At 38.8% G+C, this 20,017-nt stretch overlaps 1 protein-coding gene across 1 annotated transcript in view; it reads right to left on the bottom strand.

Annotated features, from left to right (window-relative positions):
- PALLD (palladin, cytoskeletal associated protein) overlaps positions 1 to 20,017 on the bottom strand; it is a 37,124-nt gene that overhangs the window by 6,550 nt on the left and 10,557 nt on the right. Inside the window, exons 2-6 of the mRNA XM_010194310.1 lie at positions 17,477 to 17,612; positions 15,044 to 15,145; positions 12,672 to 12,893; positions 7,620 to 7,769; positions 3,313 to 3,407 (exon numbers count right to left, since the gene is read on the bottom strand). Coding sequence (XP_010192612.1) covers positions 3,313 to 3,407; positions 7,620 to 7,769; positions 12,672 to 12,893; positions 15,044 to 15,145; positions 17,477 to 17,612 — 705 coding nt within the window. The remainder of the gene's footprint in view (positions 1 to 3,312; positions 3,408 to 7,619; positions 7,770 to 12,671; positions 12,894 to 15,043; positions 15,146 to 17,476; positions 17,613 to 20,017) is intronic.

Consider the following 20,017-nt stretch of genomic DNA (forward strand, 5'->3'; position numbering starts at 1 on the left):
TGATTAGCTTTGCAATCCCAGCTAGCAATGATGGTATCTAGTCAAGGGAGTGCTTCACAGTGCAAGCAACCCATGCAAAATCTGCCTTCATAGTATTTACATGCATCTTGCTTAGATATTGTTGATAAGATGCCAGTAAGGTACAAGTGACTACTGCTGCTTCATGCCTTGCAAGGCTGAGCCAAGTAGGTTAAGCAGCACCACAGAAGGGTGGAAGACCTGAAAGCCACTGTCTCACTGCTGCAGCTGCATAAAAAGGCAGCACTGGTCAAAAATGGAGTGGAAAAATTTACTCAAAATAAAATGGAAAACAAAAAAAAGGTTAAGATTTTGTGACCAAAGATGTTCTTTTTTTCTGATAGTGTGTTCTTGAATCCTGAAAACTAAGTTTTCAAATTACAGATTTGAAAGGAAACCAAAATCAGTGTGCTGTTTAGTCTAGAGTGAGAAATAAATAATACATTTCTTTCTACCTCTTTGTAAATTTACCTCTAAAATTACAGCCTACTTTTAAGCCTTTATCTTGAGAAGTGAAACTAGGGTTGTTTTAATTCTAAAACCTTTTGTGGTTTTAAAGAAATAATGAAATGAGTAAAGGCAAGTACTTCAGATATCTAGGAATGACAAATTGCAACGGACTGGAATACCCTTGGATCAGTAGTGGGTTCTTTAGAGTTGTGATGTGGGCATCAAATTGCAAAGATGACTTTCAGCAGTGCTGACATCGTGTACTAAATATGTCCAGGGGAAACTCCATGGTTGGTGTGGCGCAATGCACTAGGAATTTCAGTGAGCGAGAAACTGGGAAAGACTTTATGACTGACCATATGGTAATGATCACGAATTGGGGATAAAGAAGGTTAAGTTCAAATTAATCATCTAATTGAGAGCACGGGCAATAGGAATATTTCTTTTTTTAAGTCTTCCTTAAATCTCATGCATTTTAAGATTATTTATTTGGGACTCTGGCTGCAGTGCACTGCAAGACAGCTTAGGCACTACGGTGTTGAGCACTATGTTGTCTAAAGGATTGAGCCCAAGCTTCGGAAATGTCACACAGTTCAAAAATTTCCTCCCTCCTGAAGTAATGCTAAGAAGGTAATGTTTGCAAGCTAAGCAAATGCCAGAAAAATACATTAAAAATGAAATAACAAAGAGTGTTTTAAAATGTCTGTGATGTAGTGAATATGACAAAAAACAGAGTTCTGCCAGAACACATTCTGTGATAGTCAAAATACTTCAAGAAAAAGCCTGTCAACAGTGTAACAAGTCATAACGTTCATTAAGCTGATAATTACACTTGTAAAAACAAAACAACAACAAAAAAGCTGTGTCACTCTCAAGCAGAAAAGCTGATAGCATATTGTAATGCCGCAGGAGTATTACCTATCAAAAGTATATGGCAATACTTGTGACAAATATCATGGTATATGGGGGAGCATAGTATTGTGGTATGGTGCATTAGAAAAGCTGCCAGTGGGCATCAGTCTGAGGGAGGTTTTACCTGCTCGCATGGCATCAGTTGCAGGGAGAACTGGGTGAGGGGAGTAGTGGGAAGGGTCACTAAGCAGGACCAGCATCGTGCTGAATGCTTCGCAGAAACAGACCTTCCGTAAAGACACCAGGATGAGCCCTTCACATATGGTAATTTTGCAGGAAATAAGAATCCCCAGTAATCACCTTAATTTTAATTAAACTGCTATATGGAAATCTCATATTTATAATTCATTACTCTACCAGACACCCAGCCAAAGCAACAGTGGCTGCCCAAGTGCATGTCTCAATTAGAAAACAAAATACCAGCCATGAACAGCCTTGGGCTTTGTCTGCATTTGGAAAATTGAGAGAAGGCCTCCTCCGTTATTGCCCAAGGGTTCTGCCTGTCGCAGACACCCTCATATTTTAACCTTCAGAAAGGTGCAGAAGTGTCAGCTGATCATTGCTCTTACCCATGCCTACCTTCCTTCCTCCTGTCCCCGTTTTTAAAGATGTTTCCCTTTTCTCGCCCTGTGGGCACTAATTCAGCTGAAACCTGACTCTTCGTGGCAGCTTTTCCCTTCAGGGATTAATAGAGCCTTTTCATTTTTACCCATTATTTACTGGTGCCAAGTGTCTTATTTACTGGACACCAGCTGGATCCAGATTTTTTTTGGCTGTTCTTCCAGTGCAGCAAAAGCAGGATATACTGCAGAAGCAGCCTGAGCTTTGGGCTTAATAGGCCTACTGATGAAGCATTAGCAGGGTGGTTGGTAGAACACCTCGGTGAGAGATGCTAGGAAATGCTTTTAGGGCTGCGGGAAGCCCAGTTTGTTCCGTGCAGGAGTAAGACTGACATAATCTTTTAAACAACCAACCTCGCTGCCAAACAACCAACCTCGCTGCCTAATGCTTTGTATTTATTGGAGGGAGGAAGAAAGAAAGCCTGTTCTGCATGTTTTACAGTACGTGCAACTACCATTACTAATTGTTACAGGAACCATTACTTTGTTGCTCATTGACTGTGTAATTACAAGTATTCAATATGTTACAGTTGGACAATACTGAGATTCTATGGCTGTTGTGACCATTAAGCAAAACATTTGCCTCATCATGGCAGAAACCAAAACCAGAGCCCTCCTACTCCTTCCTTGGAAGCAGTTCTCTTTGCGCAACCAAAATGTATTTTTCTGTATCATCTAAAGCTGTGCTAAATAGCCTCATAAATGCTTTGAGTAATGAAAAAAGAAGTATTTGAAAGGAAAATTCCCTTATATGGTCCAAAAACATAAACCAAAGCTTCATGTGTGGATAATTGTAAACTAACCAAAGATAAGTTTAATGCTTTATTTCTGACTCATAATTCCTTATAAGAAGCTGAATTGAAATCACTGAACTACTAAAATATTTCTAATGTAAATCTAATAAGCTTCTTTGGCATGCAGTTATTTCTTCTGTATTTTTTAAATGAATACTTATTAAAAGCTGCAGAAAGTACAGGTTCCTGGTAGAATCCTAGGCAGGTGAGTTGGTGTAAAAAAGCAGAAGTGACAAGGGCCTTCGCAGCAGCTGAACTTGAGATAAGAAGTAATTAGTGAACATCACAAAGAGTGGAGGAGGAGACAGGCAAAATTAAAGATACTTAAAAATCCTGTCATTTCAGAGGTTGCTTATATTTGTGAGTGTGCAAGCTTTGCAGAAATTTTTAGACAGCAGAGGTCACATTTCTTCCTGAATGCCATACCTTTAACTTACCTTCTTCACATTCTTTATCTTGCCATAATAATTTTGCAAAACATATATTATTAAAAGAAATTATAAAAAGCATCCAAATACCTTCTTATGTGAGGCTGACCAGAAGGTAACCAAGGACTGCGGCCTCTTTGATTTACAGCTTGAACCATCAGCCTGCCCGTGCAGCTTACTCTGCCCTGTTACAATGGTGGAGAGGAGGAACGTTAAAAGACTTAAAGTGCATAACATTAATAAATGTTCAGCTCTTCTTTTTTTGCCCACCTGTTACAGAGCTTGTAATACAATTTTTCACAAAGCCATTGAAAAACATTTGTCAAGATAACTTCTGATATTAAGCCATTTTATCAGCTTTCAGTCTAACACAGGACAGACTGGAATCATTGTGACCATAACATGATCATGGTTAAAATGTTCTGCCTGGAAGTTTTTCTTTTAAAAAAGATGATTAGTACCACTGGCAATGAAGTCCCTAAACCAGTGCATTAGCTAAGTTATGGCTGTGGGTGGGAGGTTTCTCTCTGTAAGGCAAGTGGACAGAAGGGTGACCGGTTCAGGATCTTCCTAACGGCACTCAGTGAGTGTTAGCAGTCAATGACAGAGGTGCTGCCTCCGAAGTGGATTGATCCACCAGATCAAGTGGGGCCACAGCACACAAAAACCCCATGAATGCAAAAAATCAAAATAATTTTGCAGGTCCTTCAAGGGTCCTCTCTGGAGAGTGAGCCTGGTTTGGGGGTCGGAATTGCCCTGAAGTACATAACTGCACTGGCGAGTGCTGGAGATAGTTCAGTCGTTTTTAGGTTATTTTCAGTAAATGATAACTAAAACTTGGTTCTGTTGGATTTGGTCCCCTTTTCTGTTTTACTTTGGTTTTGAAAAGACAGATTGTCCCCCACAGGCACTAGTGGTAACAAATCTGGGATGGGACTGCCTGCAGCCAGAACTGCTGCCTTCCCAGGCTCTGTAGAATTCACCGTGTAAAGGGGTAAAAGCATCTGGTGGTATTAATAAACATGCACAATAGATAAAAATATAAAAACTATGTATAAAACAACACTGTAGTAAAAGTTTATACACTTTTATATAACTATGTGATAATTTTAATAACTCTACGTGATAATTTTAATAACTTTTGAAAAATAATCATTTTAAATAGCTCTTTGATAAATATATAGGAGATGTACATCTGTCTCTCTGCCCCTAGACCAGCAGCAATAAGGCAACATCCACATCAGCTTTTCAGTGTATTTCAGTGCCAAGCTGTGAGCTCCATGCTCAAGTCTGTCATCATAAAAGTGACAAATATTTTTGTCATGGTAATGTGGGGGTTGCAAATATAATAATAACAGGCTAAAGCCCATCAAAAACAGTTTCACTGCAGGTCACAAGCAGCCATCAAATGACAATTACCTTTGTGTTACTGCTGGGCTGTTAGAAATGAAATCTTTTGTGTCCCGCTTTTATTCCCATCACCCATTTAATCCACAAGAAAAATACCTGCGTTAAAATAAGCCATTGTGCGTGATCTGCAGCAATTTCTTAAGCAAAATCTTTTTTTGTGTGTTACAAGATCATCAAAGACATCTGGAACAAACACGTTTCTATTTTAGGCACCACTGTGTATTCATCTTTTTCTGGCAGGTGATGAATTCACACATTCTGGGATAATTTCTGCATATCTCAATACATGAAGGCATCACAAATACAAACACTAAGGACAGTCAAGGGTTTGGATAGGGAAGAAGAAATGGGAAGCCCAAGATTTGGAAAAGTCATGGGATGGATGGGAAGGAAGAGATGTGTGGGAAGAAATTCATGAGCAGGTGGCCTAGAAAATAAACGAAATCCAGGCTGAGGACTGTGGTGCTAAAAAGGGGAGAGAACAGGATAAAAGGAAATAAGGTGAAAATAAGGACTTGATTTGAGCCTGTACAGCTCATGGGAAGAACTCAGGTAAGGGACCTAGCCTGTAACTGAAGGCCTAAAACAGCCAAGGCCTGTGTTCGTCCAGGCTCAGGAGGAGTTTGCTCAGGATGAAGTTCTGTGGCAAATTATGCTGCGCTGTGTTAGAAAGTTAATTCCAGATCGCTACTTTACATTGCAGGCAGTGGTGCCTGCAGCATTAACTACCAGGGACAATTTCCAAGGTGTGTCAACAAGTCATTTCACATACATAAATCCTATAATATTAATCCAGAGCAGGAGATGGCATAAACTGGCAGAGCTTTAATGAACTGAACCCTTTGCTTTAATAAAATCGATTTATATCAGCTAGGAATGTGCCTTTTTGCTTCCTAGTTTGCTGGTTCCAATAACAATGACCAAAACACAGCAGCAGCCTAGCAAATATCTACCAGGCCATCAGAAGCCTGATGTAGGCTCCCTTGTATTTACATATTTAGCTTTTCTTAAGCAAAGGTTGCCAAACTTGCCTAAGTTTGTGATAGCTTTGAGATGTGGACACTTTCCATTAGAATTGAGGTGACTATGCCAAAATTATTTCCACTTAGGATGACTTAAAAGAATTGGAATCCAGCTCTTTGAGTGTGAAAGGCTCCTACATTAACTCACAGCCCTGCTTTGCCTCCATTGTGCTGTTAAAGGAATAGTAAAAGCAAGCAAATAGTGGAAGAGATAAGTGTGTTTACTTGGGAATTATGCTGTAAAGAAAGAACAGAATGAGCTCGGTGAAACAGACAGATGTTTTGTTTAGGGGAGCGAAAGGAGGATGCTTTTGGGTCTTCTCCAAAGAGGGAGAAAAAGCACAGACACAGAATTATATCATTTAACAAAACTGCTTTTTCTATCCCCAAACTAGGAGCAATACAGAACCAGCTCATTTTTATGCATCTCAAAACCCACTAACAAACTTCAGCAACCAGAGCTGATAACCTAGTTCACCCTTGTGTCATTGAATGAGCATTACCCAGAATGCTAAGAAATGCTAAAATAGGCCCTAAATATTCAGGGCAGGGTACAGTGCCCAGACACAAAGGCAGTTTATTCACCAGGTTCTCTAAGACTGGACCAGCAGTAACACTACATAGAGAAGCTGTGCAGGAGCTAACTCAGCACTTGCAGGAAGATGAACAGGATTGAATTCTTACTTTGAGCGCTAATGTATTTTTTCATTATTTTTAAACCTGCTGTGAATTTCGACAATTTAAATTGTACCAAGTGTTATGACACAGTGGTCGTGTGTAAAAGCTCCCAGCTTGAAGAATTCCCTTGACCTTATGCTATTCCATTACTAGTTCTTTATTTCTGTTATTTGTATATGTAGAAATAATATTTTAACTACCTAGATTTAAGCACAGCAGTCTGTAGAATCCAGCCTAAAACTGCTGTCTGTGTGTCACCTGCGTGTACAATCCCATACATTCACGAGCATGCTGCAATGCGAGCGGGACGGACAGCTAAAGAGCAAGGCAAAAATGGCCATGTCTCGCCGAGTAACCTAGCAACCCTCATAACAGAGCACAACACTCAAGCTTAGATTAAACCCTGTCTCAGCAATACAGTTTGTAGTTTTACAGTGTGATCCTACTTTTCAGGCCTGGTCTTGGCAAGGTATTTGGTGCTACAGCAGAAAATAATTCGTTACATCCCTAAAGTGATGTTACTGCCTTGGTTTCTCACATGCAATTTTTTTCCCTCAATTCACTGTGCTGCAGGAAAAGTCGATTAAAAAAGTTACTTCGCTAGGCTGCGTGAACTGTAAGTTTAGCTGTGTCCAACGCACTATGGGCCTCTGTTGTATGCCTCGGCTCTCGTACTGGGGCTGCGAAGAACAAATAATATTACAAAACCAGTAACGTGCCACGTTTCAGAAAAACATTGTTTAAGACTTTGCGATCAACACAGGAGACCTCCTCCCAGATTGTAAGTGCTAGAATTTTTTGCCTTGCAGAACTGCAATCACTGCCTAATGTAAACATGTTGAGGTGTGAGATATACTCCCACTCATTTCAAAAAAGTTGGCCTCAGTCAGCGAGTAGTGTCAACAGAAGGAAAATGAAGTCGCTGGATTGGGTTACTTCTCCTGGTAAACTGGATTTTTTTTCTCCCTTTATACTATGTATGCTATCCACACTCAGTTAGGATACTGAGATGTTATCAGCTGGAACACATGGTGGAAGAGTGATTAAAAAATAACACCCCTTCCCCTCTGAAACCTCAATCCATAGGAGAAAACCTGTTGTTGAGTTGCTAATCTCTTGGAGATAGAGAAGTCCCACCCTACTGATGCAAGATGAAAATAGAAATCTAACTTACATATTTTATGGTGACTTCATCATTTAATTAAATCACGCATACATAAGATGAGATAGTTTTCTGAAGATTTATGTCTAGAAGCATGTTTGCTCTGGAGCCAAACCTTCATTTACCTCTGGGTTAGCAGCCATAATAGTGTAATTCCCATCGTCATCCAGGGTGGAGGCTGCAGTATGCAGCGAGCAAGTTCCATCAGGTTCTCTTTGAATTCGGTAGTGTTCACTTCGTTTAGAAATTTGCTTCCCATCTTTAAACCAATAAATCTGCAGGAAAAAACAAGGCACAGCTGATAAGAGGAGGGTGCTTGTTGTCATCATTTCTCAATTAATAGTGCTAATGAACCTCAACTGCTGAAAGCCCCTCTGGTAAGCATGAAAAGGAAACTGGTTTGATCAACAAGTAAAAGCTGTTGAACTGTGAACTACTTTCACTAAAAGATGATTTCCAGATTAGCCATCATTCAAAGAGACAGACAGCAGCAGAAACATTTACCAATGAAATTTACAAGTGCGTAATGGCCGTACCCATCCCAAGGGCAGAACAGCAGCTGAGCATTTAAAGAACCAAAAATAGAGGTCATGACAAAAAAAAGTTCTATTTCAGAGAAGATTACTAATTTCAAATTTTTATTTCACTTAAATCTGAAGAAGTTGCAGAAAGAACTTAAGAATGCTATTGCTGTCTTTTCAGAAAATAAAAAACATAAAACTAGATAATTACAGCAATAATTAATTAAATGGTGAATAAAGTAGAAGTAATGATCTCACTGTTGAAACACCAGTTTTGTCTCATATCCATTACACTGACTGGACTGGACCAAAAAGCCAGAAAGGGACTCAGCCGCTCCTGCTGGCAAGCAGTTCAGTAAGCAAGCAGGCCAGCACAGCGTAAGAGCATGATTGAAACCAACAGTGTCACTCTGAGGTGACCGACAGATCAGGGAGAGATTTACAAAGTAATAGGACACACTTCAATGCGAGTCAGCACATAGATAGCCTTTAATAAGTGTATGCCAACACCAGTATAGTTCCAAGTTGTACTGAACAGCTATCAAACAAAGGTCTTTTCCATTACTTTTGATGCATAATTTTATTCTCTGGCTGACCCAAGGTCTACTGTCATTGAGCCAAAAAAATGATGTATGCAGAATAACATCTTATAGTAATCCATAAATTACACAAAAAACATGTATGTGTTTTCAATGCCTCAAACTTGAGGCACAAAATGATTCAAATATTTGACGTAGCTTTGGGTTTTTTTGCTGTATTTTAAAAATAACATAAAACTCCGAACTGAAATCTTCTGGAATCAAAAAAACCCCAAAAACCAAATGTGTTTTTATGCATACATCACAACAGGAATATGTGAAAAATGTTACGGCAGGGAGGCTGTAGTCAGCTCCTCAACCAACATTTGAGCAGAACATTATTTGCTCGTCATTTCTGAAGTGTGTGTTACTCCATAAGGTCAGTGATGTTCAGCTTTTCTTAAGTCACTTGTGCAGATATCCACACAATTTTTGTGAGGTCAACGCATACAAAGTAGAGCAAATGTATTTGTCCTTGCTCTGTGACTGCTGGGACTGTTTAGCACAAGGAAAACATACACATTTTCCTCAGTCTTAATCTTGAGGTGGGAATTTAGGTCTTACAGTGAGGAAAGGGCGCCGGCTTTCCAGTAAAAATGAAGTGACAAAGCCAAGCACAATTCTTGCTGGAGTTTAATATGCCAGGTTCTTCATACATGCCAACATTTCAAAGCTCTACATCTCACTTGGAGGGAAAAGTTAAGGATATGCTTTTAAATTTCACAAAAAGACAAGAGAGAATGCTTTGGAGGGAATAAGTTTAAAGTTCCCTTAAAAATTAATTACCATGTATGGTTTTTATATTAACAAGCATAATGTGTAACTAGAAATGATTTCATTTCCTCAATAGCTGGTTATACTTGTTTCCCATCTTGTCTGTCAGCAGCCTTGCAGACACACTGTGGTGCTAACAAAAGATTTAGTCATGTCCTCTCATCTGCTGACAGAGCACTTACTGGAGATGCAAAAGATATTTGATTGCTTATATACACATGCTAATGGATGCTGGTAGCAACATAGCTGCAAAAAATGAGTTTTAACTTGCATGCTTTACGTGCGTCATAACATTGCTTGGAAATCTCCTGCATTAAGTAGCAATTATTTAGTAACAATGCACTTACCAGAAATATCAAGAGACGTGCCAGAAATTATTACATGGAAATACATGCAAACATTAACTGAACCAGCTATCCAGACATCAGGCATATGTTGTCCAATACTTATTGCCACTATGTTTAAAAGTATTAGCATTACTGGGTAGGTACACTTACGAGTAGTAAATTCTTAATATTAGTTTTTTCTGACGTGGAGTTAGTAAGTAAAACACTGCTGCTGCTCGAGACAATGGCCCTTGCAGTGAAGTATTTTCTTTCTAGGATACCTTTTAATAAATGTACCATTAAACTACGTAAGCACTGAACACTGCATCTGGATTGCTTTTACTTGCACCAAATTTTCAGAAACCAATGTGCAATGACTAGAAATACAATGGAATATGCAGTACAAAAGGATTTTTGATCTTGGGCAGCACAGGCATTTTTAATCACTATGAATTATATTCAGCCATGTCAAGAGTGAGCATTATGAGCTTTTTGCAACATTCATGTCTCAATTAACCTTTGGTATGGTGGTGTCCTAATTCTGAATATATTCTGAATATCCCTTAAAAAGAAGTGTTCCACAATGTATCACTACGGGTTCTCATTTTAACGAGAAAATAGTTTTACGTTATACTGAAGGTTATAACAAAAGTAGCCTCAGATTTAAAAAGTCATATTTATGAAGACAGAATTTGCACATCAGTATTCAATTTACATGGCATGTTCAGGGGAAAAAATAATCAAGCCAATAACTCCGCTTAGAAAAATCCCTTGTAATGAATGCCAGATTTTAGAAACACTACAGTCCTTCCCAAAGCCATTTATTGGCAGAGCTCACAGAATACTTGGAAGGGAGGAGCTTCAAGTTAGTTATTTCCAGCTTTTCATTTGCCAAAGTAAAGAATTTATTCCGGGGCAACACTTCCAGCTTCAACAAATGACAGCAGAAGGGCAGCCCTCAGCCATCTGACGTTTCAAAGTTGCTGTCTTGGCATGCTCCGGCAGATGAGGGGAAGACACAGCCTTTGACAAAGCCCAGCTAACCAGCAGCCATCCAACAGAATGGAAACTGGTTCCATCCCAAGCGACTTAATGCAAGTGACTGGAATAAAGGGTCATAGTCCCAGGTGCAAGAGCATATCACTCCTTAATGTGCATGCTTTGATGCTACAGAAAAACAGAACATCGTATCTGAATCAGAGAGCATTCACATCAGATACTCCTTCATAATACCGTGCTTCAGGGGAAGTACTAACAACATGGTTTACTTGGCTGTGCAATCCCTAATGCAAAACAAGGCGAGTGAGAGAAAGGAGACATCCTCTTTCATCTGTCTTAAATCAGATTAAGATGACTGTGAAACTATACCTTAATTGAAAACTGTGAAAATTAGGGAATGGCTAAATTGACTTAGGCTGACTCATAGTAGGTCATCCAGTAACTTAGTCATAAGCCTCAGGCAAAAAGAGCACACTGCACCTCTAACCCCAACAAACACATTTGTCTTCCAGCCTTATTCAGCACAACAAACTCTTCTGTGCGGTCATCTCAAAAGTAATGCTGGCCATCAAAGGTTTGGTTTCAGTCAGACTGGGCTAATCTTCTCAGCATGTCTCTTCAGTTTGAAGCAGTGCATTTTTGATATGAGCATACTGATCAGCCCCACTTACTTTGCAGTGGTTCACATCGTGTTGTGGTTTTGGAGCACAGAATTGGATTCCTTTCAGATGAAACTAAGCCAGAAAATATGCTCCATGAACACATCTAATGTGCTGCATCTGCTTCAGCCTGTGGGACGAGATTAGAGCTAGCCTGAAGCAAAACCTGAAATCTCATGCTACAGATTTGCTTCTTCTGGTCTGCACTACTTGTTAATGTAGATGCAGCTTTGGTTCTCTGTTGTTCTCTCTCTGCTACCTGACAGTCCATTTTTCTTTTTACAGTTTGTGCAGTATCATACACCTATATCATTGGACATGTAAAGTAATTTGCAATTATGTCTGTTCAAAATCCTAAATACCTGTAAAACATACATTAGATGAGAGATTTGTATGTGGCTGCTGCTGTGAAGATCTCTGAGAGATAAAGCATCTTTGATTTTGTCTAAGAAAAGAGCCCCTATCCACAAGAGGTCACTGTAAGAGCTGCAAGGACCTCACAGGGAAGATACTGGCTTTGGCAAGGAAGTTGAAGCTGCTGCTGTTTGTCTGCTGCATAAAGAGGCAGTTGATTGCCAAGCAATATTTGAAATGGTTAAACACAACCTACCAAAGGAAGGCATTCTTCCAGACTGCTGACATCACACAACTGGTACTTCTACATTTGCTAAAAGGAAATGTTTCCCAAGCCCAACCCTCCCTACAAGCTCATAATTAAAACCTCACTGTCGTGTCTCATCTTGCTGTTGGGGTATATGGGAGCTTATGTTATTTTATTATGCCTTCTTCTAACTTTCAATAAAATCTAGTCTTGTTAGAGTGTGTGGATATAAACAACTCTGCAATACTGAAGAATGCAGAGATACCATGCTGGCTCCTGGACTAGAAGCAACATATTTTTGCATTAGGATGTTGCTGTGCCTGAGCTAATTACCCATGTTAACCTGATGAGGTTCATTTGGGACTACTGTGCCAGCTCACATGGGTTTTTCTAGCATTGCACTGCATTCTGTGGTACAGATGTACCCTGGAGGTAACTCTGAAAATGACGGAAGTATTACTTCTAGGCAAAAGAAATGAGATGAAGTCTCAAGAGGCAGTAACAATGAGCTGAAGCCTCCTAGTAGGATTTTTGCCTATTATGAATCTAAATAATGTCAGTAATGTCAAAAGAGATTTGACAGTTTATACCAGCTAGAAGTCTTGTCAAGAGAGAACATCTGCTGTTCCTGTAAGACACAGCCCACAGAGGGCTGACTGTAAGGTACCAATACAGAACTCTTCAGAGCATTTCTAGAAACATTTACCCTCTTTTCTTACCTTTGGCTTTGGATTTCCTGCCACTTTGCATGTAAATGTAACTGGCATTCCCTCAAAGATCTTGTAATGCTTCAGCTTTATCTCAAAATATGGTGACATACTATTATCAATAGGGTCATCTCCATGTTGCACCTCGTCATCTGATTCTTCCACGGGAGATCTCTCTAGCCTGTATTCAATTTCACTGATCAATCTTTGCTCAAAGCTTGAGACTTTATATTCCTGTCAAACAAAAAATACATATTAGTGTTCAGCTTCAACACACTGCTCAGCAAGATGGTTTCCTTATGGTTTTTAGGTGGGGTTTTTTTCTGTTGTTGGTTGTTGTTGCTGGTTTTTTTTCATTCTACTGTTCTTTGACAATCCATTAAGTTCTTACTTATAAAAGGAAACTGTATCTTGGTGAAGAAAAACATTATAATCCATGCCTCCAATAACTTCCCTATGAAACAATGAAGACATCTGGTGTGAGGCAAAAATTGTGTTTCATGTTATCTTAAGGTTTAATTTATATGGGGAAGGAAAGTCATTGGTTGCTTTCTTTCCATTTTTTAAAAAAAATCCTGTAAGAATAAAAGTATTCTGAAGCAGTTCATAAAGACAAAAGAAACGCACTAAAATTTCCTTGAGGGTACACTGATTTAGGGTGGGTTTTATTTCCAGATAGTCAGAAGACCATATGGTTCACATCTGCTATTTGCATAGAACTGCACTGGAGGCTGCACCAGAAGGCTAAAATGATTTTATTTACAGTTGCCTGTAAAAATGAGGGGAAAAAAAAAGAGAGAACATGGCAACACTGGCAGTCAATGATACTTGCTTCCCTTTACTTCTGTTGCCATGGTTCCCTTTATCTGGCCAAAAGTATCACCTCTTTCTTAAAAACAAAATCTGTCATAAGAGTATTCAAGATACAGAAAGAAGAGTGGAAATTTTCATCCAGTGTAAAACACTACTGCTTGCTTAAATTTGCTATTCAGTTACTGGGAAGCATTACAATGATGTACAGAGTTAGGTACTTCCTTGACCTGTTCACTCTATCTGCTTTGCAGTACAAAAGGCCTGCTTTGAAACTTAGTGATAACAAAGATAATGTCAGAATGTGAGAAAGCTCAGAAGCAGAAAAAATTTAAAATCTTTATTAGCCAATGCTCTTCTCAGTCAGCAGAAATTCAGGCACTCTTTCAAATGACCTTTGACCACGGTCTCTGACCCTTATTTTATTTAAGGTAGAACGCGTCTCATATGAAGCCTCCTTTCACATGCTCACTCCCTACCATTGACTCTGGTCTGGGAATGGCATGTAGCCTTTCTACTGACTGGTTACGGAACTAATCATAACCCTCAATAACAGTAAAAAATTGAAAAAAGAGAGAAATAACCTTTATAAACTGCAGAGGTTTTTTAAAAATTCGTTGTTCCCTGCAAATTTATCATAAATGTAAATAATGAAGTACACATTGTATATATAAAGAGCCACTGATTTGGATGCAAGGCTGTTCGCATCAGTTTATGTTAACATCACTGCAGAAAGACACTGGAGTACACCATTACTGCAGTTAAGCTGCCTACAGTTGGACGATCAGGCTTATAGAACAACTTTAATCCTTGAAGGGAATGCAGCCCAAATCTCCCCAGTTATTAATGCTAGGTGAACTCTCAGTATTAACCAAGAACAGTAGAAGGGAAAGGGCAAAGAAGATAGCGAAATAAAAAAATCAATGAAGAAAAAAAGAAAGACAGAAAAAGATGAAAAGATTAACCTTTTGAATAGCCACAGGACTCACTACAGAAGCATCAACAGAGCGAGTTTCCTGCAAGAGTAGACAAAAAGATCAAGAGGCAGAAAGAAGACCAATAGGCATCCATGACAGTTTCTTAGAGCTTTTATCAATAGAACACACTTTATGTTGTAACGTAAGCAAACACATGCTACACATTTCCAAACAGCAACTCTGGCATCTGAACAGTGGAGAATGTGTACCTGGCCTTTCAAGAAGCCTTTCTGCTGTGGTTTTGGTCTGTATCCAGAGAGTGCAGATTACACACATAAAGAGAAAGATGGTTTCAAGGTAGTAGAGGTATTTTTTCCTTAAGAGACTTAAAGGTCAGGACAGATTAGGGTAAGCAGAAGAGTTTAAAGCAGAGAGCAGACATTTGAGAACTCTCAACCTTATTCAGTATGGAAAAGCTGAGCAACAGGCACGTGATTCTCCAGTTTATAACATATGACTCCTGTAATCAAAACCGTCCTATCTTGCGTATATTTATTCTCTTATGTAGGACTTTTTTTAAAGACAATCACATCCTATCAAATAGAAAATGAAAAGAATTTTTTTATTTTCCTACGAAATTGTAGGGTTATGTGGCACCTGTGTAGCAGGTTCCTCTTCAGGTTCCTGTATATTGAAGACAGTTGCAGCACTGTCTGCTCCCAGCAATCGACGAGCCATTTTCTCCTCATACGTTAATCTCTGAACAAAAAACAAAAAGAGGATGAGGAGGAGGGAAAAGGAGAAAGAAAACTTCTTATTTATCATTAGGAACTACAAAGCATTGCTATCTAATTGCCTTAAGTAATATTAATAAAAGAGAGCATAAGTACGTTTCTAACAAATTCTCTGCTGCAGTTTGTAATGCATTTTTTTGGCATTACGAACCACTCTTCTGGCTTAAGCAGCCCTTGCCCTGACTCTGCCATTTGTTTCCATCCTTTTGCCAGGAACTTGGGCAGGAATGAGCAATAGGAACTGCTTAAATCAGCATGGCCATCAAAAATGTGCATGTCAAATAATCCCAAATCTTACTCTTAGTTGTTCTGCTTAATTTTTACATTAGAACCACACAGCAGAAAACTCTGCCAAAAATGCTAAGGAGATACTACATTACTTGATTATTTTGTCAAAAATATGACAGCTTTGTAGAAAAATGTATTCTTTAAGGGTTTTTACTTCTGTTCCTTCCTACTCTTTTAGAAATTAAGGGGAAAGCTTACAAAGGACAATTTACACTCAGAAGGTAAAACAAGTTAAATGAAAACCTTAGGTGTACAATTCATTTATTTCATTATTATTTTTAGGTCTACATTCAATAACATATTTCAGGCACCTAGACATTTTCTAACATATCAGCATTGCAAAAAAATGCTAGTGAATTAAAGGCAAACTCATTACAAGGTGAAATGCCTCGTTTAAACAGAAAAATGAAAAAAGAATGCAAATTGTAGAACATTTAATCTACTTAATGCTACAATTTTTTAAAAGGCTCATTTAAATTAATTTTTAAAAGATGTCTTGTTGCAGCTAAACCAGTACGCTGAGAATCATGAAAACCAGGTACCAGTCTTGGTTTGGTTACAAATGTCTAAGCAAGTCATGAGCTTCACTTTAGTTTCTCCTGTGATCACGCCAAGTGCTCACAGCTATGATTACACAAACAGAATCACCAGAGACAGGAATCTGCAAGGCAAAAGCCTCAAGGCAAGCACAAAGGCATAGTTTACTTGGTTCAAGCTCCCACATCATGTGATCACAGTTGGTTGGTTTGTTTTTTGGTTGGTTTTTTTCCTCCTCGGGCCATGTGGACTTTCTCAGGACATTCCATTCATTTGTCCAGTCCAAACATCTCTCTCACTTTCCAAAATAGGCATTGACAGTCATGCTCAGCCCACCTCCTTTGAAAAAACAAGAGCTTATACACTGTGAGAGTGATTCTGCTTAACTGCCACAGAAAACTGCCAAACCCTATGCAGTCAATGGAGACAGGTAAGCACAGTCACTCTGAATATTTTCCTACTTCATTCCATTGACCTTATTAAGATCCAGATTCTGGCAGCTGTAGACTAGATAGTTTGACTCAATAGGCTGTCCTGAACTTCAACACCATAGTCCACATCTCAGACATGGTACCAAACTTAGAAAAATCCCGAGAAAAGTAAAGCACACCGCCTATCCGTGGCACAAAGGTGTCCCAAGGCATTCAGATTACTTTCCTCTTAAAAGAGATTCTTGCTTCAAAGACATTTAAATCAATGCCCTAAGAACTGTAATCAAGTTATTTAGGAGAGTTGCTTCTCATCAACTCTGAGTAGGAAGAATTTGATGTTGTATCTTTTATGCATATCTTAAAATGCACAAAAAATAACAGAGAACTTTGCAGCTGTGCATTTCAATTCAATTGTTTTATAAACTTGCCCATTTTACCTCATTTCTTGACTCCTCAAACAGGTTGTTAACTCCTGATAAAGTCTGTAAGTTAGTACTATAGGTTATTTTTTATTCCGTTGGTCAAAAAAGTCCCACAACTGCAGGATCTAATGATGCCTCATTCCTAATCGGTTGTTTCTCATATGTCCTCTGCCTTGTCTCCCTCTGATATCCACTCACCACCTCCTCTTTCCTGTTGTCCAACAGCTGAGCAAAAGGTAGAATGAGCCTGGACTGATCAAGAGCTATGCATATGTTACTGGCCAGCCACCCAGTGACAAACAGTCAAAAGCATATGGCCTCTGAGGCTGAAAAAGCCCTTGAGGTACAGACTGTGCATACTTCTTATGTGAACCCATCATCTTTGAGACCTCCAATGCTTTGTTAAGGCCAAGTAAAGTTGTCCAACAGGAGAAGGAACGATAGGCCAAAATGTATGCTATCATTCCTTATGGAAATGCAGCTTTGGAAATGCAACTAAAAATAAAAAAATACATAAAATATAAAAATAATTTACAAAAATTGTTTCATATGCAGCATATCTGAGAAACTACACATGATACCCACGCCTGTTCTCCAAGGTATTTTATGTTTTCATACCGGTTGCCCGTTGTTCAAAAGGTCTTCCTTGAAGCGAAGTTTTCTTTCCAGATCCTGAATTACAGCATCTTTTGACCCTTGAATCTCTTCATCTGAGGCTATCCTAGCAGTTCTGCCTGTTTTTTTGGGAAATCCCCTGCAAAAGAGTACAGGAAAATTCATGAGCTTTCCTGAAATTGTTGGCATTTAGGAGTTTATCTTGAAACACTGCTATTACTGAGGAAGACAATATTGTGTCTTTGAAATTAGAGGTCTGGCATCTTACTTGCTATGTGTCTAACTCACATCACTGATTAAATGGACAAAGCTGAAACTATGCTTTTTTTGTGCATTAGTTAAAATAAGACTCAGGATTGTGTAGCGGTAGCTGTAAACATTGTACAGTCAGAGAGGAAACCAGTGGGCTATGGCAATAAAGAAAAGTGAGAGGAAACACGAAGGAGAAAGCATGACTAGATACATGGGGATGGAAGACAAACTAGGCTCCTATGAAGTACCAGATGGATAAAGATCAGAAGGTTGTAAGACAAGGCAGTTTAATAATTAATTTCCTATGTTACTTATTAACTAGTTCCTTGTTACAGCTTTTCAATACACAATGCATAACTTCATGTTTATTCTTCATATCTCTGTGAACACATACCCGGAAGGCAACACGTAAATGCTGCTTCTGAAAGAAGAGCCATTCACCGAGTCTGTATTACACTGGCAAAAAGAAAAATCATCCCTGTAAAGCAGTTTTCAGCAGCAGAGTTTTGTAGTGGAATAGCAACCATTTAGCAGTTTGCATTCACAGAGCTAAGCTATTCCTTATACCAGCCTACAAGTTATGATTGCACTTTCAGTATGTCCCAGTCTCATTTTCTGCAGTGGCACAGGAATTTATTTTACTCCTAATCTGCTCTAATATTTAGCACTTTTCAGTAACATTATGATGGTGCTACTGCTGGAAATGCCCAGCAACTGTGGGTTCTACTGGAGATCAAAGGTTCTTACACAGTTGTGAAGAAATCGACATTGCTATCAGTATTTTAAACTTACAGTGCACCTCGTTTCTCCAGCAAACTCACACATTATCATTTAAAACACTGATACTGATTTAATATTAGGTTTGGTTTTGTTTGGTTTTTTTTAACTTTCTCAACTAACTAGGGCTCAGCCCATTACATGGGACTGACTTATGCAAAAATATGGAATCAAATCAGATAAACTGTCAAACTCATAAATAACAGAGATGGAAAAAATCAGACTAGCATGTAAGGGGTAAACTTCTTTCCAATACACAACTTAATAAGTTAATTACCAGCACCAAAATGTTAAACAGGAATTATACTGCGATAAAAAATTTTGTTGGATATTGCTTGGCACTACATTTCTACAGCATGGTTTGAGGAAATTCATTCTTCAGCAAGTGTTTTCAATGGTAATTTTTATCATTAGTTAAAACGAACCAGTACACATATGCTGTCAAAAGCCAAAAAGGAATTAAGTGAATAGATGGAGAAGACAATAATTGGAAACATTTCTGTCTAAATTCCTGAAACATTTCATATTCTGTTACTGAGAGTAATTTAAAATGGGAAGATAGTGAGGTTCTTGTAAAAATAACTGCATTTTCACATTAAATCACAGCAGAAGAAGAGCAGACATTTTCCTAATGTCGCAAAAAGCCAGAGAATAACATCCCTCACCCTAGAAATATTCAGCCATTAGCGGGATATCTCAGTCACCAAGCAGAATAATTCCCTCAGCATTTGGCTGGGGACGTTCTCAGTCACAAGGGACAAAACAAAGTCTCCTCCACTCTGTTTTGGAGAAGAAGTCAGGAAAACTATCCCATCTACAGGGAGAGAAGAGAATGCTAAGAGGGAAGAGTAAGATCTCTTTAAGAAAGAGATGTTTCAATAACAATAAATTTGAGGACAGTAAATGTACAGGAAGATATGGAAAGAAAATGGACAGGAGAGGGTGAGAAGAGGGGCTCAGACAGTGGTAACCCTCAGAAAGGCTGGACCAACTGCTGGAAGGCTAGTGGAAAGGTGGTGTCTGTATCTCTCCTCACATTCTTTCCCTTCACCTTCCAGCCTCTTAACCTGCAAAGAGCAGCACTGCCACGGAGTCAGATTTTGTCATTTTTTAGATAAGGACACATAAAAAAACAAATAAAAAAAAAATCCAGTCACTTTCAAGGCAGCAAATTTCAAATTTGGCTTCACCTTGAAGAAGCCCTGTACCAAATTTTAATGAAGACATGCATCCTACCTTGAAAATTCCAAGTGATACATTAAGAAATATAGTTTTCATTTCACATTTTTACAAATATCATACTTGAATGATAAAAAGTCTTAGCAGAAAAAGATCTGCTGATGCCTGACACTCAATAGACTGTAAAGGTAAAATGTACAGTTTTCTCCATTCAGTCAGTTGTTCTATCACCCAATGACCCCTCCTCATCCGAGAAGGGGAATTGGGACAACTAAAGGAAACGCATGGGTTGAAATACATGACAAACAGAGGAGTAGACCTCAGGAGCAGAATGAC

The sequence above is a fragment of the Mesitornis unicolor genome, unplaced genomic scaffold (assembly GCF_000695765.1).
Source record: "Mesitornis unicolor isolate BGI_N332 unplaced genomic scaffold, ASM69576v1 scaffold7131, whole genome shotgun sequence".
NCBI classification, from domain to species: domain Eukaryota; kingdom Metazoa; phylum Chordata; class Aves; order Mesitornithiformes; family Mesitornithidae; genus Mesitornis; species Mesitornis unicolor.